Source organism: Erigeron canadensis, chromosome 4 (genome assembly GCF_010389155.1).
Source record: "Erigeron canadensis isolate Cc75 chromosome 4, C_canadensis_v1, whole genome shotgun sequence".
Lineage (NCBI taxonomy): Eukaryota > Viridiplantae > Streptophyta > Magnoliopsida > Asterales > Asteraceae > Erigeron > Erigeron canadensis.
Window position 1 is genome coordinate 17,925,825 of NC_057764.1, and position 23,814 is coordinate 17,949,638.

At 34.2% G+C, this 23,814-nt stretch overlaps 2 protein-coding genes across 2 annotated transcripts; one reads left to right on the top strand and one right to left on the bottom strand.

Annotated features, from left to right (window-relative positions):
- Positions 1–737: 737 nt before the first annotated feature.
- Positions 738–2,264, top strand: LOC122597068. Its single transcript, XM_043769701.1, has one exon. The coding sequence runs from the start codon at positions 738–740 to the stop codon at positions 2,262–2,264; it is 1,527 nt and encodes a 508-aa protein (XP_043625636.1).
- A 6,472-nt stretch (positions 2,265–8,736) lies between these two features.
- LOC122595730 (DAG protein, chloroplastic) lies at positions 8,737–11,963 on the bottom strand. The gene is made up of 5 exons (XM_043768159.1): positions 11,528–11,963; positions 10,026–10,123; positions 9,881–9,946; positions 9,553–9,751; positions 8,737–8,972 (listed from the first exon to the last, which is right to left on the bottom strand). The coding sequence occupies exons 1-4, from the start codon at positions 11,887–11,889 to the stop codon at positions 9,576–9,578; spliced, it is 702 nt and encodes a 233-aa protein (XP_043624094.1). The 5' UTR covers positions 11,890–11,963; the 3' UTR covers positions 8,737–8,972; positions 9,553–9,575.
- Positions 11,964–23,814: the final 11,851 nt, after the last annotated feature.

The window sequence follows — 23,814 nt, forward strand, 5'->3', positions numbered from 1 at the left end:
ATACACGTTACTCGAAACCGGTATTTGAAAAACCGGTTTCGAGGAAACCCTAACACGTGTCGAATGGAGGTGAAACCCTAATATGATATGTTAACCTAATTAGTTTTTTGTTGTATATATATAGTATGTGATGGCTTCTTCTTCATCAGTAAATATTATCAGTACTCAACAAACATTTTTAGATAACATTTCAAACACTTTAAAAAAAAATGGCTTCTTCTTCATCATTCAAACCCATTGTAGTTCAGTTAGTATGGGATGATCAAGTATCATTCATAAATGGAATCCTTCAAAATACAGATCCATCGAAAAGAAGAAGTTTTCCCATTTTCCACATGATGACTTATTCACAAATCTCTGATATAACTTACAGTTGTTTTGGTGTTTCAAAACAACAGTTTAAACTGCAATTATATTTGTGGTATGAATTTAAAGGTGTTCCTTTTAGGAACTTAATTACGGATGATAATACTTTGGCAATGATTTATTATCTCGGTGAAGCGCAATTTGAAGTGAAGTTCGAGCCTAGTTTTACAAACCAGTTGTTAAGCTTGACTCAAAGCCAGTGTTTTTTTCAAGGGAGTAACCAGCCAGAAAATAACGAAGATGATGAAGATAACGAAGATGATGCAGACAATGACGATGATGAAGACAATGACGATGATGAAGACAATGACGATGATGAAGACAATGACGATGAAGACGATGAACATGTTCAAGATCATGAAATTGACCCAATGGTTGGTGGATCAAGCGACGAGGCACCTTATACAAGTGATGATACCATCGACGCATATAGCGTTGATGGGGATGTATCTGGAGATGAAGAAGAAGAAGGGGCTCACGCACAAGGTCCTTTGGAGCATGAAGAACTTGTTAATCTTCAAGATGATAATGAAGATCGTCTAATGCCATTCAATGAAGTTCAAGAAGATGTGGTATTTTGGTCGCCAGATAGAAATGTGATAGAAAAAGGAATGTTTTTTCAGAGCAAGGCGGAGCTTATACACGCTGTTAGGCTTTGGAACATAATAGAAAACAGAGAACTTATTGTTATGGATACAAGGCCAGCGTTTCGGAAAGCACAGTGCATGACCAGGGGGAAGAATTATCATGGTGTTTTGGACCGGATCCCGTGTAGGTGGCTTGTAGCTGGATCTAACAGAAACAGATTAGGATTGTTTCAGATCACAAAGTGGGTGGCGAGTCACAATTGTTATGGAGAAGTGATATCTAATAACAATCGTTGTATGACAACAAGTATGATTGCTTCTGAAATTTTGTCACAAGTGCGGGAGGATTTAACTTTAAAAGTTAGACAGATCCAGGCCCAAGTAAAAACAACGTTCAATGTTGATGTGAGCTATGCCAAGGCGTGGAATGCAAGAAGGTTAGCAATTGAAAGGTTGTCTGGAACTTGGCCGAGTAACTTTGATGCACTGCCCAAGTATGTTGCTGAATTACAACGTGCTAACCCAGACACTATTGTAGAATGGCTCCATTCTCCAACCAGTTCAAGCCATATACATACATTCAAGTATGTATTTTGGGCATTTGGACCGGCAATTAGGGCATTCCAACGTTGTATTCCGGTGATCTTTGTCGATGGCACTCATTTGAAAGGCAGCTACAAAGGTAAGTTGCTAACTGTAGTGACAAAGAACGCCAATGGACAACTATTGTCGGTCGCTTATGGCTTGGTTGATGAAGAGTCTAATGAAAGTTGGGGATGGTTTCTAAATCTCTTTGAAGAGCATGTCGGGTCGCAGAGGCAAGGTGATTTGTGTATCATTTCAGACCGTCACCAAGACATTCTTAATGCAGTGAGCCAAATTGATGGGTGGCATCATCGGTATTGTTTGAGGCACGTTTGTAGCAACGTCAACTCGCACTTCAAGAACAGGAGAATCAAAAATCTGGCTTGGGTTATCGGTTCCACCTCCCAATCATCCAAGTATACTTGGGCGATAAACACAATCAAAGGTGAAGATGATGCTGTTTGGCCGTATTTGAGGAACATTGGTTTGGAGAAGTGGACTCTAAGGCACGACTCGGCGCTTCGTCGTTGGGGTAACTTAACGACAAACATTGCCGAGTGCCAAAACAATATCCTTGGTAAGGCTCGAATGCTACCTATTAGAGCTTTAATTGAGAGCACTTTTACTTGGACAAGAGACCATTTTGTCAGCCAATACCGGAAGGCAAGTAGTTGGAACCCACCACTAGCTCGCAAAATGTGGCAGGTTTATCAGATGCGTGAATGAGCGTCAACAAGCCATAGAGTGGAAGTGTTTGATGAACGAACAGGTAATTACACGGTCAGAACAAACCAAAGAAATGCACAAGGCGAGTACACATACAATGTTGTCATGGGGGAGAATAGGAAAAAATGCTCTTGTGGAGCTTGGCATTATTAAAGGTTTCCATGTTCTCATGCCATTGCTGTTTGCGGATATAGACAAGAGAGCGCTGCTAATCTTCCAAGTAAAAGGTACACAACTAGGACATGGATAAATCAATATAATGCTGCACTTTCTCCCCTTCGAGAGGTGAATTACTGGGCGCCGGTAGATTGGCAGATTCAGGGAGACCCTGAAAAACTGGTCACGCAAAGGGGTAGTAGACGCACCAGACGGTACCGGAATGAGATGGATGAGAGTTCTACGAGCAGATCTTCAACCTCAAGACAACAAGCTAGATGTGGTATTTGTGGTCAATTGGGCCATAACAGGAAGACATGCCCTGAAATTTGAATATGTCATGCCATGAAATTTCAACCTCAATTAAAATGTTGTTTTTGTTTGTTTTTCCTGAAATTTATGTCTCTTTGTATTGATGAATTTGAAATTTATGTTTGTTTTTTCCTGAATTCCTAATCTGTTTTTAATTGGTTCCAACATGAAATAAAAACACATTTTATTGATAACGTTACTTAAGTCTTAAATACAACACAAAATATAAAAACATAGTACTTAAACTAAAATACAACACAAATTACTCTTCATCTTTGCTTGACATTTTCCCCCAGCCGCGGTAAGCTTTTTCGTTTGCCCACCACTTGTCGTGTTGTGGGCATTTGACTTCCTAAGTACTTTTGCCTTCCCCGCAGTTGTCATGAAATGATTCGGCCCAGGTGCACTGGTCACCCACCGTGTGACCAGCGTCAAAAACGTCATCCACCACCCTCTTTATCTTCTTGATCTCATCCTGCAGAACCAACGATTATGTCTCTTCGTGCTTCGAGAGTTTACGGCCTGGTGCTTGTAGTGCCTCAAGCCGATGCTCGCATTGTCGCCTTTTTTCCCGTAGGTAACCCATTTGGTTAGAGAGTTCAGTTTGAAGGAGAGTATCCTCTTTGACATCAGCAATGATTCTTGATTTCATCTCTTCTTCGATCAGACGAGGTCGATGAACATTCTTGTTTGATGATGAGGAGGCCATTTTGTTAGCAAGAGTGTGTGAATTTGTAAGATACTGAAAATGTCTCGTCGTGCAAATGAAGTGTCTATGAGTTGGTATTTATAGCTTGGATTAAGGGACCAAAACTGTACATCTTTTGAATTTGAGGTACTAAAATATTATAGGGACTAATTGTGTAAATATTTTAGCTATAAATATTGGCTCCTTATCAGATATTTCTTACAAACTCTCAAAATCTTATACATCTTAAATGGCTTCCTCATCCAATGTCTTTCGATCATGTAACCATAAACCACCAATGACTGTCGATCAAGTGAATGACAGTATCATGGCTGATATCCTCGACCACCAAAAGTCCAAAGAGGAAATTGTTGAAATTGGTCTCAAACTGGCAGCGAAAAAGAAATGGTGTGCTGAAGAAATCCGTTATATACAAACCGGGCATTGTACTGAGCTTGAGTGTCAATATGTCACTTATTTGCAGGGGAAGTACGAGAAAATTGAACTTGCTATTGACCAACTTGCTAATGCGGTTTACACATTCAACGAGTTCATCATGACGGCCAAAGGAGTCCATAAGATGATGAAATAACTTTGTTATTTAATAATGTGTTCTATGTAATATTATGTTGTATGTTTGTCTTTAATAAGTTTGTAGTATTTTTAAATTATGAATAAAAGTCTGTTTTTATTAAAATACAAAGTAAACATTACAATACATAAAACAAACATAAAATAAAAATACATAAAACACACTAGAATAATGGTTTTTAGTTAAAAAAAACTATTTAATTGGGATATAAGCCAAAATCTTCAACATCAACAAAATAATACATTTGTTTGTATGTCATCCTTGTATTTTTTGGTCAGTTATTTTGAAACCGGTTTTTGAAGTACCGGTTTCGAACTTAGTATCCATTACCCCTATTCACGGTCACATCAACCTGACAAAAACCTGCAGTATCCGGTTTTTAAAAAACCGAATTCAAAAAGTAACATTGATTCAGTCTGTTGTCTTCAGGTGATGTGACAAGTCTGTTGACTGGCTACAGTGGTCGCGTGCATCAATTTCGAAACCGGTATTCCAAATCCCGGTTTTAAATATAGTATATATATATAACTCGGGTGTTTAAGCATTTGTAACATATATATCCGACATCTAAAAACCCATAACGATTTGTAAGTTATGGCTTCTTCATCGTCATCTGACCCATCATCACCTCCTACGGTAACATTTCATGCATTGAAAGCGCAATGTAAAGAAGATATAAGCGACAGGTATGAACTTTACTTGAAAATTAATGACTGTAAGCTGCTTATGGAACAAAGGAAGCTCGAGCATAACAAGAAAATAAAAGAAATAAGCAAAAAGGGCATCGGAATGATTATAAGTGAAGAAATGCATAAGGATTATCTTGAGACGACATTACCAAGTATCGACGAAATAACATCTGAACTTGAGAAACTGTTAAAGTTGGTTAACAAAAAAATCGACTTGGCGACAGTTTATAAATTGGAAGCTGAAGACGGCTTCAGTTAAAAAGTTTATGTAGTATTTCAAATATGTATTATGTTTATTTAAGTTTACGTATTCCTTTTATCCTTACTTTGATATCTTTTATTTTGAATATATTAATTTAATGTAAGTTGATGTAAGTTTTATATCCATTTTGTTTTTTTTTAAATATTTCAATTAAACAATATTATAAAAAAAATATATTTATTTAAAAAATATACAGATAGTTATTAACACAAACCTAAAAAAGAATTACAAGAAAAATATAATTTATCTATGCCCCCCAGTTCCACATCCCGGTGGATTGCCACGTTCTCGGTTACTTCTTCTTGGCTTGAACACGTCGTCCTCTTCTTCTCCTTCATCATTTGCCAGATTTGTAGCTGGCAGTTGAGAAGAACCAATATAAGGAGAGAAGTCTTGCATCAGATAAGGAGAAATGTTTCGAGCCGGTGGACCAGTTCCGTAATAAAAATTAGGATTAAAATGATGTGGAGGGAGATCAAATAGATTAGTTGGTCCTGCATTTTGGGTATAATAATTCGGGGTTTGAAAGCTACCCATGAAGAAATTACCCGAGAACATTTGATGGGTTGCTGAAGTCGAGGCTCCAGCCTATGGGTTACCCGGTTGGTAACTTTGAAACCCTGAATTGGGTGTCGGCCTAAAAACAGTTTGGGTATTAAAACTGGAAGGACCACCTGCCCAATTAGAAGGACCAGCACCAGAACTGGAAGGAGCTTGATAACTTTAGGAGGGAGGCATTTCAAATGGCTGTGGCTCAGGAAACTGCCAATTTTGAGACGAATAATTCATTCGTTCTTCCTGTTGAGTCAACGAAAATGTCTCCCTCGTTATTGTTCTAAAATCCCCAAACAAGTGACTTATCTACGGATTTGCTTTTTGTTGTTGACGAGCTCGCTCGTCAAGCTGTACCAAACTGTCTTGTTGCGCACATTTAAATATTAGTAACAAATAAATATTTATTAGTAGTAAGGTTTATTTAACAAAAATAAACTTACATAAAACTGTTGGGTAACGCCCCATTGAGGGTACTGGCCTGGAGGCTGTTGCTGACCGGGCTTACCGACTGTTAAGACGGTACGCTCCAAATACCACTGCATATACCCTGGTGCACAGGTGGCCCCTCGGTCTCCCTGGTGGATCCGCTACGTCCGGTTGTTCCACTGGTCGATATAGTCGGCATGTACTTCACAGTAATCGACCCTCGCTTTTCGCATTTTGATAAGGGTCTTATGCTGTGCTGGGGCCACCAAAGCATCATTATCAGGAATGGCTTGTATCAAGCCGAACTGTCTAGCAACTCTATCTGCTAGATGGAACTCCACTTCCTCCCAACAAATCAAGGGGCCCATGTATCTCCATATGCTTCGCCCAGTCTTACAACTCGCGGGGAGTATGTTGATGAAGTTGGTATACGGAGTCCATTCGAACTGCATTAATTAAAAAGTATTCAAAGATATTAACATATTATAACTTAGAGATTAATAAGTACATATAACTTAAAACGTATTAAAACATATTAATTATTACCTGGTCAGGTGTTAGCGCATTGAAAAAAGAACGAAACGAAATTATACAGTGTCCCGGTGTATCACGATTTGAGTGGTCTCCACACCACTTGTTTGCTAAACAGCTTCCGTATTCATACACCTCTTCTTCTTCTCCGTCATCCGGTTTGAATGGCGTGACTCGTGGGGCAATGCGTGGGAATCTTTCCCACGCCCAATACTGCAACAACAACAACGGTCCATCAATGCCTTGTCTAGTAGGCCAAGTCCCCTTAGACAAATTCCTATACAAACAACAAAGGGTTGCTGAACCCCAGCTCCTTTGACCCGCTATGCTCAGGTCTACTAGAAACGACAAATAGTTAAGACTAACATCATAGCTGTTAGAATCAGGAAAAAGCTGCGAACCAATAAGAGCTAGAATAACCCGTCTAGCCATTTGTTGGCAACGCTCCTCATCATTCGGGTCCCAATGTTCAAAAGTAATCGTACCCGCCAACCGATTAAACTTCATCCGACCTTTGCGCAAGTCGTCATCTTCCGGGTAAATACCCAGATACTCCTGACACAAATTCTTCCAATATTCAACATTTCGGGTCTCTGTAACCCACTTACCACACACCGGTGGTCCCTGTATGGGTAAACCCCATATCACCTGCACATCTTGCAAGGTGACAGTCGTTTCACCGATAGGAAAGTGAAACGTGTTGGTTTCAGGACGCCATCGCTTAGCCAACGCGATGATCAAAGAATGATCAAGTTGGCATGTATATGCCTGGAAGAGTTCGTAAAACCCAGCACTCCTGATATAACGTACAACCTCTTCGGGCACACCATCTTGCAGTAGTCTGTTAAGCCCTCCATCACCTCTTCTGCAACGTGGCTCTTCTGTGAGGGCACGGTCATGGGAGATGTTGTATGACCGATGTTCATCTGCAGCTTGTAGCCACAACAACTCTGGGTTTCTGGGAACACAGCTAACATTGATAGAGGCCATTTTTGTTTATGAAAATACTGCTTTGATAAATTGTTAGTTGCTTGTTTATGAAAAATATATGTTTTTGCGTGATCATCTATGAGAAAATATGCATGTATATATACAATACATAGTCTGCTACGTTGCATGGGCTTTTTTTGTCTGAACTTGAAACCGGTTTTGGAATTACCGGATTCATAGTCATCTCGTACTGTTCCTACTGCCATCTTCCTGCACCTCTGAACCAAGGTCACATCACATCAACTAGGGTATCACCAGGCATCGGCACGTGTTAGGGTTTGGTTGAAACCGGGTTTTGAAATACCGGTTTCGATGTACTATGTTCTGTCACTCTGTCTGCCTGCTCCTCTGAGTGCTCTGTCTCTGCACTGTACCACTGTCTCTCTATTGTCACATCAAAGGGTGAGTCCGGTATTTGAAATACCGGATTCAAAGTTTCTTTTTGAAACCGGTATTTCAAATACCGGATTTGACTAGAAATTTTGAATCCGGTATTTCAAATACCGGTTTCACTGGTTCTATAAAATTTTTTTTTAAAACTTATTTGACAAAACACCCTTGAAATACACCCGTTTCGAAAAAAATTTCAAATTATTACATTTAGAATTACAAATTTTTGATACATAACAGGTTATACCCCGTGTGCTCAACAAATTCCTAACACACTTGCGTCGTAACATCTGGTATGGAATAGGAGAGTCGCATTACATTGCGATAGAAAAGCATTCGTCACCCAATCATCTCATTATACGCTACTGGCAAAGTACGTGGCAAAACATCTCCTACTCTAGAACTACTTAAGACCGTGCTACAAATTTGATGTGTAAGGCTAGGTTAGAGAAACTAATGAAGTTGTCAATGCAAAACATGAAACAAGTGAAAAATTATTTAAATACAAAGGTGGAACTAAAACCCATATGAAGCTTTCGTTTGCATACGAAATTTAATATCCATCTATCATAAAGGCATGAATGATGATGGGAAGGATATGAGAATTTGGATAACAACTTGTAAGACGAGAGGATTGTACTGTCTGGTTTCAGACTTTGCATAATCACACTGAAGCTCTACACATAATCTTCAGAAACCAAGCAAAATGGTTTGGACAATTGAACTTACAAAACCTCATATAAAGTTTATCAAAAGCAAGCTTGATCTTTCTCATGTGGGTAAACTATGAGTTGACTGCAAGGAAACCAATACTTTCTGAGTGTAGCTACAAGCAGCCAGAGCTTAGCTTGATCATTCTCTTTATAACTCAAACTCTACAATTAAATCCAAATACGACATATATTCTTGCATATTGAATAATATTATCATTCATTCATTCTAGCTAGTGTTCAACCACAAGTCAATCACAGCTTCCACGCAATTTTTGCAATAACATTTTACAAAATTAAACCACATCATAAGCAGAGATCGCTAATATCTTGACTGCGTAGACATGGCTAGGTGTTTCTAGCATTCCTGACAAAGTCTCTTCTCTTTCAAGCTAAAAGTTGGCAGCCTGCAGAAGCATAGCAGAAAATATTAGAGCTAAATTTTTTAACATGGTTCAATTTGATAAGTTTCAAACTTAATTATGTATTAAGACCGTCTTCCTAAATATAATTTTTTAAACAAAGAGCAGTTTCCAATATTTGTGACCAAAACAGACCATATCATCCAAACAACATCAAATTTTACAGTTTACATGCATCTTGTGATCATACTCAACTTTGTAATGAACTTGCAAGAAAGCTGCTTTTCAATAGCCTTCATTAGAAGTAGGCAATTAGCAATAAGGGTAAAAAGAAAGGGCTAATAAAAGTGCCCAAAGAATAATTATAAAACATAAAAGCCATTCAACTATTTAACTATAAAAACTATATGAACTAACAAGAGTCTATAAACAAATGCTCACATACCTTCCTGCCTGTACCCAACATCTTCCTGCCTGTACCATAAATTACCCCAACCCCTTCTGACCATTTCCCTACCCAAACTGCCCATTGCACTAGCTCATACTATTCTTTGTATAACAGTAATACTCCTCAAAGGTCTAGTATTCAGGAATAGGAACCAGTAGATGATAGAGAAAGAATTACCATAATTTGTCCATTTGGAGATATCATGATGAGGGTGATTCAGAAGAAGCAGCCTCTTGCTTTGGTCTTCTCTGCTCAGGAGGAGGACCATCTCTTTGTCTCACATACCTTTTACTCTCGTATTTTGATTGCTTCCGTGGCTTCGGTTGATAAGTCGGATATTGGCAAGGAATTATTTCCCCATTCACATACTTGTCACCTGAGAAAGACAAATGTAATTATCAACTCAGTAAATTCAGAACATATCAAAAAGTTCGATTGCAATGTTCTGCACATAACACAACAAAAACGAAAGTTAAATATAATATATAGAAGTTAATTAAATCACCTCCGTAGTCCTTATTCTTCACATCTATGTATGAATCGGGCAAAACCCAGAGCACTCCAGGTAATCCTACAAAACAATTACCTATGAGTATAGTTTCGTAAATAATAATCATCATAGATGATATCTGATCTGGTAAGGATCTAACCCTTAAACTTTTCAGATATCTCCTCAGATACTGTGCATTGGAATCCAGTGTATGTTGTGGTGCTAAAAGCATACATGTTCTTCTTTGCTTCCTCCATGCTGACATTCACATTTTTAGCACAATTATGTAAGTTTAAAACATTCATCATTGCAAAGAAGTAAAAATCCTGTTACTTAAAGATATATATTCATATCTGAGCATAAAACATATTTACACTTCTATATGAACATATACTCCTGATGGAAAAAAACATAAACAGAAGTCTACACATCTCTCATTTCAATTTCAAATAAACTTGCAACATACAACATAATTTATGTGAGCTTTAAGGCGTTCCTTAGAAAGAACCTAGTTAAAGAAAATACGAAGTGTTAAAATAAAGAGCAACATAGCCGAAATTTAGTCCTTTAGTAGTTTGAGAATCTGTCTACATCCATACAGAAAATTAAAACTGAAAACAGAAATATAAGATCTTTTCATTGTCAACTTTGAGCATAAAAGATTTCTTTAAAACTTGACTGCAAAACAATTTCTCTGAAAGACAAATTTTATAACATACAAATACTGGGCTTTTGTAGGTCGTCGCAATATTTAAGAAAACACAATTAAACTTCTAAATAGTAAAAATCTACCTAGCTTAGCAGCAAGTAAAGCCTTTATACATGGCAACAGTGGAGAAGGATGGGAGACAAATGAACTTCTGGTACAAGGTATAGGAAAAAATCTCATTCTTGTACTAACAATGTTTAATGCATTTTTTTACACCTTTGATATATCGATTTTTCGGTCAATCAAGGTGTAAAAACATGCATTGGACTCATGTGACCTCCCAAATCCTTCCTACACTATAAACCATAATGTGACTTTTATACTAAAGTACTGAATCACTGAATCACATTTCGGGGTACAACTCAATATCTGTTGTGGATTGTTTTAGCATATTCTAGTTTTTTTCATTGATTTTAAGGATTTAGACTAAATACTATCGTCATCTAAGGACGGGTAACTTTTTCAATTTTGATACATTTGATAACAATTTCCATTCAACATGATGACAAGGCTTGAAACTAACTTTTTTCTAATATCCCTTGAAACTTATAAAATCAAAACAATTATCCATATAAATGTATCAAACCAAACAATTATTCTTTCTTTAAGCGAAAGATACTATTTTAACATCATACTATAATTAATCACCTCTTTTTAGCAACAAACCCTAGTATATAAACATTTAAAACAAAAAACCCTTAACAAACAATCACAAGGAATATCTTACTACTAACAGCTAACATTTTCCATTTATAAAAAAAAAAAGCACATACACACAGACACAAAACATAGTGAGACGAGGAAGCCCAAAACCCCTCTAAGTATACAATAAATATACAATACAAAACAAAACAAAATTAAAAAAAATATATATCAGAGACAATTATATAAACAAATCATCAAAAAAAGAATAATAATAATAATTAAAAAGAAGAAAGAAAGAAAGTGGAAACCTGCCAAGAACAGTGGCAAGGGTATTCAAATAAGTATCAATCATTTGTTCTCTAGTAGGAGCAGGGTCTTTAGGAAACTCCATAACAATCAACCAATGATTATAATCACACCCAGGTAACATTATTGTCTCTCTTGGTTCACTACTACTACTTCTTCTAGAAGAATATTCCCCATCTACTGCCTTGACCACAGTCAAAATGGGTCTTTTTATGGAATGAAATGGGTTGTTCCTGTTGTTGTTATCAAAAGGGAAGTTGGAATTCAGAAAAGAAGCTGGTTTTGAAATGTTGGGTTTATGGTTAAGAGGGGTTATTGTTGTTGTTAGGGTTTTAGAAAGGATTGTGAAATTGAGAGTTGCCATTGGAAAAGGTTTTGTGTTGTGTTTGAGAGAGTGAACACTGGGGTATTTGAGGGATAAGAGTGTTGTACAGAAAATGAAATGGAAAAGAGATTGTGATATTTTTGCTTTGAATGTTGGAATGGGCTTTCTTTTCTATGTGCTTGTGTTGGGCTTTCCGTAGTGGCTTGTTTTAATTGTTGGACTACATGTATTGGGCTTGTAACTTTTCTAGGCATTTTTGATTTATCAATTCGTGTGTGTGTTTCGGAAAAAGAAACATAAAACACGGGAATTTTTTATTTATATCATGGTAATGATAATTTGAAAGAGAAAATGATTTGTACCGCAGACTTTACTTACAGTGGCGAAGCTAGAAATTTTTCAGAGGGGGTCGGGATCTAAATTTTTTTTCCCTTAATGATATTTTTCGGGTAAATGAAGAATCGAAACCGAGTATATCAAAATTTTTCTACACGAAAACAATATAACCCCTACATCGCAAAAAATATTTCGGGGGGTCGGGCACCCCCTCCGGCCCCTTAATAGATGCGCCCTTGTTTACCTAAGTGTAAGTACTGTCACTTTAAAAAAAGTTACAAATTAAACCTTTAAATTTGATAAACATACATAGCCTCCCCTTTTTAATTTTACATAATCCTCCTACTTTACCTAAAATAGATACTACATCTTTTACCTAACCTTTCCCCTAATTTGAAAATTAAAATTTTTATGAAAATTAGAAAATTTGCCAAAACATACAGTAATTTGAAATTTAACACAATGAGGTTTTAAAAACGCATTGTGTTAAGTTCAGATCACAATGTATTTGACTAGTTTTCTAGTTATCACACACTATCAAAAACACATTTGTGTTACGTTCAGATCAATATATGTTTTGACTAGTTTTATAGTTTTCACAGAAATTTAGTTTTCAAATGAATACTTTATATTTTTAAATATTAGGTTGTCAGATATCTAAGTTTAAGTATGAAATATTTATATATACTAATTTTTAAATGCATAAAAAATATGGTTGAATCATTTATTCATTATAAAAAATATTAAATAGTTAATATTTGAAGGGTTACACACTTAACCTTAGGTGCTGAAATCATTTATGTATGAAATGTTAAGTTTTTTTTTTCTTTCAGACAATAAATATTTTTGTTGGTGTAATATACTATTTGATAAAAGTTATATGATTAAAAAGTATTTATTTAAAACTCAATCCGTCCATACATTTTATATGAAATGTTATATAATACAAATAAATAATTTTACAATCAAAATTAAAAACAGAAAACTTAACGAGTCAAAATTGTATATTACATTAAATCATGTACAACTTTGAATCAAATGGTTTATATGATAAAATAAGCTAACTACCGAAAATTATGAGAGTAAAGGCATGATCTAGCAACGTAGCTTCAATCAATTTCTATATGTTTAATAGTGTTGAGGCTCGTCCAACACGGGTAATCTCAAAATATATTATTCAAAGCTAAAAATTGGAATTCAAATATATTAAATCTTTATGACCAATATTAGAATTTAACCAATACAAAAACGAATGAAAGAAACATATAAAACTTAATTCCATATAAATATTGATTCCAGTTTACCTTTTTTTTGTAACTTTAGTTAAATAAAAAAGAGAAAGTTACATTTTTCGTCCCTCAACTTGGCAATTTTCACAGTTTTGACTCTAAAGTGAATTAATTACAATAAAACCCCAACGTTGGTCACTTTTTGCAATTTAGACTCCATGACTAAACGGGGTTGGATTTCAGCCGTTAACCCTTACACGTACGTTACACGTGAGGGCAATTATGTACTTTTCTCCATATAACGTTCCTTTTACTTATTTAATAATAATAAATATATATATATATATATGATACACATTATTTCTTTCCTTCTTCCTTCTTTTTCTGTTTCTTAACAAAAACCCTAAAACTCCATAACCTCAAAACACACCATGGTGGTTCGATGTTATTATGGTCTTGTTGCCAATGTAGCTTGTTCATGGACCGACATCAACCCCGAGAGAAGGTTCATTTGTTGTTCTCAGGTAAATATAAAAAAGCTCTAATTTTTTAATTTTTTGATTTTTAAGGGATTATTAAACCCTAATTTTCAAGTACTAAAATGTGGGTTTTTCACATGGTTTGACCCACCTATGTGTCCAAGATCTGTGCAAATAGTTCTTGGATTGTTAAGGCCCAAAAACAAAGTGGAAGATCGATTAAAATTCAAGAAACATGAAGCAAGAAAGATGAAGTTAGGTCTAATTGGAAGTTGGGTTTTCTTTTGTCTAGTTATGTGGATTTCATGTGTATCCACTAAATGAAAAAAAATGGAAAACCATGTATTTTACACTTTTGTAGTTTGACTCTCAAAAGTCAATGGTTTTATGCATTTGCAGGCAATGTAATGCAGTTTTTGGACATAATTTAGTCATGTAATGTATGCAGGTAATGTAGACAATGTAATGTAATGTAATGCACTGTTTTGTGAAGTAATGAAATGGGAATTTTCTGCATTTGCAACAACATATAACAATAACTTGTGACTTATAATTGCCAAAATCCTGCTTCAAAAGCAATACAAATCACAAGTTTGAAATCCTAAATAAAGTAGCAGGACAAACACAACACATTACCAAAGTTTGAATCCAGACAACAAAATAAACAAACACAACACCTAATATTGTTTAGAATTACATAAAACATAAATAAATACTTAAGCAGGCTTCAGCTTCTTCATGCTCTAGCCCTTGGTCCTACAAACCCCTTTGGTGCAACCCATTGAACTCCACGTGGACTGGAAACAGGCTTCAGTACAGTGGTAGCTTGGGTGGGTTGGCTTGATTGACTTGGTTGGTTGGCAGTAGGTGTTTGAGCAGCAGATTGACTTGGTTGGCTTGCAGTAGGTGGTTGAATGGCTGACTTAGACTTGACTGCCTTCTTTCTTGGCCTATGACAAACACATAGCCAAACTTAGGAAAACCCTAATACTCAAGTTATGTAAATAAACCTAGTTGGAAGGATTGCATACCTGTTTTAAGTTGGTTGGCTTGATTGTCCTTTGCATGACTTGGAGTTGTGACCCTTGTTCTTGCATTTTCCACAAGTAATAGTTCCCCTTTGTTTGATAGTTTATTACCTTTCACAATTGGTTCATTCTCATATTGGCTTCTCTTTCTTTTCTTTTTTGGCCTCCCAACTTGTGTGTGGTGTTTAGGAGGTAGAATCTTCATTGGATTATTACTTCTTTCCCATTATGTTGCACCAACAATAGGTTCAACCTTGTTTGAATACACTTGTTGCATGCCATGTCTGCAGAGTGTTAGGTCAAAAATCGACTAAGTATAATTTGTTCAAAATAGTTGAAGCTCAGTAAAGAAAGCTTGCTCAGGATTCTGATGTCATTCAGGATATAGCTCACTGAAGCTTCACTTCAGATTCAGAATCAACCAACACTGAAGACGTTCAGACGAAAGTCAAAGACTGAAGACTGAGGAAGAAGATCATCTCAGAAGCAGAGCTCAGAGAAGATCTTACCTGAAGTTGAATCTGAAGAGGCTCAGTGAAAAAGTACTTACAACACTTTTTCACTGATTACGAGGAAAGTCTTTTTGCAGCTTTAACTACCTTTACCCGGTTAATTACTATCAACATGGGATTGTGAAAGTTTTAGTAAAAAGGTTGGGAATAAAGTATGTCAAGTCACATCAAGAAAATGACATACTTTACCTTAAACAAGCGTGTTATGGATTTGTCCTACAAATCCATCCAACCATATTTAGTACGACTTTTTGCCATGTCATCAAGACATGCTTTGCCTATAAATATAAGACTTCTCACACTTGCAAAATTGCTTGGAACTTTGGCAATTGCAATGTGTGACATTACTCTAAGTATTCTTACGAGTAATTCCTCGTTACATAGATGATTTGTATTTCTGGGTTGTTTAGATACTTTCACAAGTGTGATTATCTTTGTTCCGCAACAACTCTTGTATTTTGTTTATTAGAAATAAATAAAATACATTGAAAAATACATCTTGACTCATTGCCATAATACTTGATTATATTTAGTAATTTATTTAGTTTCAAGCAACCATACTTGATTACTCTTATCCATTATCTGGATCGTAATTCTAACTAGTCCCATCTAGTTTCGATTTACTTGCCAGTCGGGTTACTTGATATAACTTGTGATTATTATTGTCTAACCTTATATCTTGTTATATCTTGATCTTGTGTACATCTTGTTAGGTGGACTCACACAGAGTATATGCAGTATGCACCCAGTCTTCAACCTCCCCTACATCATAACCAAACTTATCCATCTTCCAAAGAACAGCAACAACATGTTTGCAAGGTATCCTTGTCAAGTGCCACTTCCTGCAAGAACATTGTCTATTTTGAATATCAACCACAACTTGTTCATTCCATGGCCCATTTACCTGGAATCTGTTTTCCCCATTCCAGATAATATTAAACTTTTCTGCCTCCTTCTTATTTGTTTCAAGGATTTCTGTGGCTGATGGAGTGAGTGGACCCTTACATGTGTTAATAACTTGTTGCACCTTAACTATCCTCTTCATTAGATACTCCCTAATGAACTCTAAGGCAGAGATGATTGGTTTGTCTCTTCCCTTAACTAGTCTACTATTGAATGATTCACAAATATTGTTCAAAGTATGTCACACTTTTCTCTCCCTGAATACATATTATAATTACACAATTACTTAATATGCTAACACAATACTGGATATATATGCACAATGAATCCATGGAATTAACATGTACCTAAAAAGTGAGCTCTAGACCAAGACTGGGCTGGAATTTTTCTCAAGTAATCATAAGCTTCAGGATGTATTCTCTGTATTTCTGACATTGCATTCTGAAACTCAGCCTATGTTCTTCTTGTGGCTGCAAACCAAAGGTTTTCTCTCAACCCACCATTTCTGAATTTTGCCTTCGTGTTCTCATTGATGTACCTCAAACAAAATCTATGCTCTGCACTAGGAAAGATTTTACTGATGGCTGGAAGGATACCTTGCGGAAACTGTTTAACAATAGTTATAGAATATTTAACAATAATTAACAATAATTAAAAAATAATCAAAACTTACCTTTTGCCTGTTAGATATGAATATGAAATTATCATTGTTGGGCAGTCCCAAATCATCCCCAAGGCACTGCAAGAACCATTCCCAGGATGCCTTGCATTCAGCTTCAACCAATGAATATGCAACATGATAGATCCCATTGTTCCCATCCACACTAACTGCAGTTAGTAATTGACCAGGGTAAGGACCTTTCATAAAAGCCCCATCCAACTCTAACAGCTCCCTACCTAACTCTTCAAAGCCCTTTAGTCTCAAACTGTTCTGAGGTGGTTGGATGAAAATCCAACTTAACAGTGGTGCCTGGATTCCTATGTTTGAAAACTGCTCATGGAAGTCTCCCCTCAATTTCTTGACTGCTTTATCCTTGGCTCTATAAGCTGTCATTCTGGAGATGTTTATTCCAAACTTTTTTCACAATTGATCTTCAATTGCTTCACCAGAGATGTCTGGATTGGATCTCACAATGTCACCCACATGTTCAGATAAAAAAGTGGAATTGGTTGCACTTATTTTTCTGGATTTTAGGCATGTGTGCTCACTATTAAAAGTCTTTACAGTCCAACGCTCCTTTCCTTCTGGTTTTGACACGTGTAGGGTCCAAGGACAAGTGGGTTTTGGTAAAATCACCTTTTTTCCCTTACTTGTCTCCCTTTCTTTTGTTGAACCTTCAGTTTGAACCTTCTTCTTTATAACAGGCTTCTGTCTACCACCCTGCTTTTTGGCACATGGAACCTGGCCATAACATCTAGCTCTAACCCTAAATGAATCATTCTTATAAAACTTAATATTCCTATTTGTTTCAACTGCATGCTGTTTTACCAAAACATTCACTTATTCTCTGTCAGCAAATGATTGTGAAAGATAGAATGGTGGTTTAATGACCTTGTCACAAATGGATTTCTGCTCATTTTAAAAATCCTTAATCTGCAATTTTCTTTTGGAAACTGGATCATCACAATCAGAACCTACACCACTGTCATAAGCATCAAAGTCAATCCTAATCACTTCTTCACCCACTTTCAACTCCCCCACACTTGATTCTACTCCTTTTCGTAACCAGTTAACATGAAGCATGCTAAATGTTTTATCAAACTTAGACATGTCTACATGTACATCATGAACCTTGTCACTCTCATCCACTGGGTAATCTTCCTCATTTTCAACTTCAATATGTTGTTCTGGCTTATCAACATTACACCCTTCAAAGCCAGGTGGCTCAGTCGGACCATCAGAACCTTCTAACCCACCATCTAAACCAACTACATTGTCATCTAAAGCAACTGCATTGACATCTAAACCAACTGCATTCTCATCATCAAACAATTTCCTACAAGGTCTACTAGTTTCACCATGTTCAAAATTATTTCCTATTGATGTTGTACCATGTTCTACATACATCTCAATAAACCTAGTTCTCCTAGCATGCATTATCATACTTCTTAAAATCTTGATAATTACATATAGGAAAAAGATCCAAATCCAAATCTCCACCAGGTTTCTTAGAGTGTAAAAACAGTTGCATATTAGGATCAACCTTCGCATATTCTACAACCACAGTTTTGAAGTCATTTACCTGAAACTCCAAAGTATTGAAATTCAGCCAGTGTATTATATGACCTTCTGACCACCGACATACTTTCTTTCAAGGAAAGGTGTAAAAGAACCAGCATAATGTATTGTCATTGAGAACATTTCTAGGTAATCATCTGTTTGGTCGCGGAGTCTAAATTGCAAAAAGTGACCAACATTAGGGGTTTTATTGTAATTAGTTCACTTTAGGGTCAAAACTCTGAAAATCACCAAGTTGAGGGACGAAAAATGTAATTTTCTCAATAAAAAATTTACAGTTTGTTATATCTAAACTTACTATAAACACAAACAACAATTTTAGACTAAACGAGTTAGAGTTAAGCTCAACAAAAAGTAAAACAAAAAGTGTACAATATATAATTTGAAAAATACACACCAATTCATCTACAAAGACCATCTCGAACGTTTTGATTTTCTTCGGGTTGTTCCACTCCGAAACAGTCCATACATGCACAACACGAAGTCGTAGATGATGGTTAACATGTGTTGGCTTAACATCTGCAAGATGAATTAATGTGCTCTTATTTTTAGTTGTAGAAGAATAAACCATAATGAACTATAATGGACAACAAACTAAATTATAATAATAATAATAATAATAATAATAATAATAAAAAATAATAATAATAATAATAATAATAATAATAATAATAATAATAATAATAATAATAATAATAATAATAATAATAATAATAATAATAATAATAATAATAATAATAATAATAATAATAATAATAATTTAAGTTCATAATATATTGAGTTTCATAAAAGTGATAATCTTTAAAAATTATAAACATGTTACCTGGTATAGCAGGAGGTCGAACCTTTTGGTTGTCGATTTTTTTTTTTTTTTTGGTTTGATCATAGGTTATTTTTTTGGTCGAGAATGTGAGGCTTTTTCCTATATATACAAAATATATAATTTTTGGGAGACTTTTAAGGTTAAAAAGATTTTTTTATTAATAATGCCAGTCTTTAGATTTAATAAATAAAATAATATTAAAAAAATAGAGATTTAATGAGGGGCCAAATGAACCCCAATCTTCTCTTTAGTTATATTATTAATACTAATACCTGTACGATATACGGATTAAAAATTTAAAATTATATTAGGATCTAGTCTAATCAGTATAACCCATATAAATTACAATTTTAAAATAACAGTACAACAATAACATATCACTTTACCATAAATATCATATCCATACATTTTTTGTTTAAATATCATATCCATACATTTTTTGTTTAAATATCATATCCATACATTTTTTGTTTCTTCGGTGATTGAAGAAATGGTGGCGATCTGTACACCACCAACTATTAACCGTACACTATCAAATATGCATTAAAATGTTGTATAGTACAATAATGCAAACTATATTTGGTGGTATATGATTAAAAGTTAGTGGTGTACAGATCACTACCCAGAAAGAAACCTCAATGACATGAATAGATAACATGCAAATAGATATTTTGATATTTAATTGTAAATAATAAAAATGAGAATCAACAACAATTATAATATTATGTAAATTTAATTATGTAATTTGTGAAGCATAGTTGTTACGGATGTATTGTTAGACCTATTGGAAGAATTTTCAAATTAAAAAGACCCATCAATAGTATAAATGATAAGTGTTATATTTGGATTAAAATCGTATGCTTAGGATAATAATAATAATAATAATAACTTGATAACTTTACGGTAACTATAAATTATAAATTTCTAAAGTTGAAAGTGACACATGTTAAAATATTGTGACATGTACGTGTCGATAAAAAATAGTGCAATCATGTTTTAGTACATCGATAGATATTATAGATATAGTATATGATGTATATTAGATTAGTATCATGATGTTTTAAAGAAACATATCTATACTCCATTATAAAATAAATTAGCCCTCTTATGTTTTAAAGAAACATACTATATTCCATTATAAAACAAATTAGCCCCCCTCTCTTTTCAACTTTTTATTTTTAAAATATCTAAAATATTCTTAATTTTCAACACATTCTCAATTCATACACTTAATCTACCCAAAATATCCCTGCAATATTTTTCAACCAAATTTATTCAAACTTTTTCTCTCATTTATTCATTAATTAATAAATTTCCACCTAATATCTCTATAATACTCTTAATAAAATTATTTACAAAAGATACATCCCTTAACCATAAATTAAAATAACTACATTACCATTTATATCAGTTACTTTCAGATTAATAAACACATCGTTACCACCACTCCCACCACTATCTGTTGTCGCCATCATCACTGCATTGCACGGGTACCCATCTCGTACACACACACACACACACATATATATACTAGGTCTTTTACCCGCACGATGTGCGACAACTTAAAATAATCTAAATAAAAGAAAAGTTTTGATATTATAATTCTTGATGGGATAAATTTTAAAAGAAATATGTCTTTTTGATAAATTTTATTAATTTAGGTTGTACAAACAGTTAACTATTAATTAATTAAATAATATATATTAATAGAAATACCTTCAAGTATTTCCATGCATGTCGAAGTACTTTATGTCAAATACATAAAAAGCTATCCTCATTAAAGAATTATTATATCATCATCACTTTATATTTTGCAATGATAAATTGATAGACACAACTCAAAAAATCTGTTTTAACTTGGATTCATCTTAGTAGGTTTAAAAAATACGAAAATATTGTAAAAAAACATTAACTATAATATAAATCTAAGAAATAATGAATACAGTTAATGAACATAAACCTATGTGATTTTATAAAGGATGCAATTGCCTTGCATTCAAACCCAATAACATAAGGCATCAAATTGTTAGGTTGAATGAAATTGAAAACGATGTAATCTTCCTTCAACTAATTTTCCTCTTTATTTATAGTTATTTGGATCGATAACTAATTATTAGACTTAGAATTTGTTGCCAAAATTTTGGATCCATTAATATATAAAAGTTGGAAAAAAATATGGAGATGCCATGTAAGATAAATCCTATGTGGCAATTTTTAAAAATAACTTTAAATTAAGGTAGATGGCTTAAGAATGCTAGGATAACTACTCTTTTAATATATATATATATATATATATAGATAGATAGATATAGATATATGGTAACACTCTAGTAAGAACACTCTTAAAATAAGAACGATGAGAACCCTTAAAAACATCATTGTAATGCATTAAAAGTCCATAAAACTAACATAGTGCATAACTAATTTTCATTATTTAAGTGTTTAACAACACATTGATCCATCAAAATCGAAACAATCACGTTTTTTGTTGGATGCATCATTTTGATGAATATGCATCCAAGATGGATGCAAAAAACAAAAAACATGATTTTTTCGATTTTAACAGACCAATGTGTTGTTAAACACTTGAATAATGATTATTAGTTATACACTATGTTAGTTTTATGGATTTTTAATGCATCAAAATGTAGTTTTTAAGTGTTCTCACCGTGTTCTTATTTTAAGATAATAAAATAAGAACAACCTTAAAATAAGAACACAGTGAGAACACTTAAAAACTTCATTTTGATGCATTAAAAGTTCGTAAAACTAATATAGTGTATAACTAATTATCAGTATTAAGTGTTTAACAACATATTGGTCTGTTAAAAGCGAGAAAATCATGTTTTTTTGTTTTGTGCATCCATCTCGGATGCATATTTATCAAAATGATGCATCCAACAAAACACATGTTTTTTTGCGATTTTGACGGCTCAATGTGTTGTTAAACACTTAAATAATGATAATTAGTTATGCACTATGTTACTTTTTATTACAAAAAAGAGGCCTTCAGAGACTGAAAAATCAGTCGTTGTTGATTATTCAGTTACGGAAGCTTAGTCGTAGAAAGTACCAGCCTATAGAAAACAGGAAAATCAGTCTCTATTTTTCAGTCTCTGAAAACCTGTTTTTTTGTAGTGTAATTTATGGACTTTTAATGCATCAATATGATGTTTTTAAGTGTTCTCACTGTTCTTACTTTAAGAGTGTTCTTACCAGAGTATTACCATATATATATATATATAGGGGGATGGGAATATAAGTTTGTTAGGTACCTAAGCTTAGGTGTGGAACACTCACATATTGTTTTTTTAATCCATAAAATTCATGGGGGTCTAAGCATTTATTCATTAATCAAGAAATATTAAAAAAATTGTATGTGAGAGATTCCACACTTAAACTTAGGTTCCGACCAGCATTACATTCACTTTTTTCATATATAAATGTTAGGTACCTAAAAAGCCCTTATATTCACTTAGGTGTGGAACCCATCACATACTAAAATTTTATTATTTCTCCTTTAATAAATAAATGCATGGGCCCATGATTTTTATGAATTAAAAAAACAATATGTGAGTGTTCCACACTTAAACTTAGATACCCGACAACCATATATTCTCATCCCCCATATATATATATATATACTAGGTTTTTGACCCGCGCGATGCGCGAGCTGTATAAAAAACTATATAATACACTTTATATATATGAAGAAACGATAGCGAACATATTTCATTAGAATTACGTGATGTGAACTATATAGATAGTTTAGTAACATATAAACATATGGTTGAACAGAAATAGATTCAACCAAAAGCTTGACAAAATATGAACTTAAAGAGATAGAAAGACTTAAGCTATTAAGCTATACTTTAAATTCTCATTAAGAATTTAGTAATATGTTTTTCTTCTACTAATTCTAGTAATTTGCCTTTTGTTGCCACTAAATGATCTACATCTAGAACATGTATCATGTAGTCGTTTTGTTACAACAGAACTCAAAGACATACAATTTGATCCTTAATGTAGAGTGACAATTCAATTACATTTCTCTCCAAAAAAGTTAAAAGTCACATGAAAAATTACAATTGGCTGGATATATAATTCAAAGAGGATAATTTAACTATGCCTTAATTAGGATGTAGAATTTGGTTTAAGGGTGGGGTAGGTCTTGGACTCCGGGTGATTTATAAATACTTGAATTTATATGATTCAATTTTTTTTGGGTTTTGCTAAACGAAACCCTAAGGGTTTTTGTTAAAATGTATTAATTAGTTGTACGTTTACTATAAAACCCATCTTATTTGTACTTACCGGCTATTGGCAAAGAAGAAAGTATACACCAAGGTATACTTAAAAGAGGATATTGTTTATTAAAACAAAAAGTTTAAATTTGGAACATATATTCAAGGTGT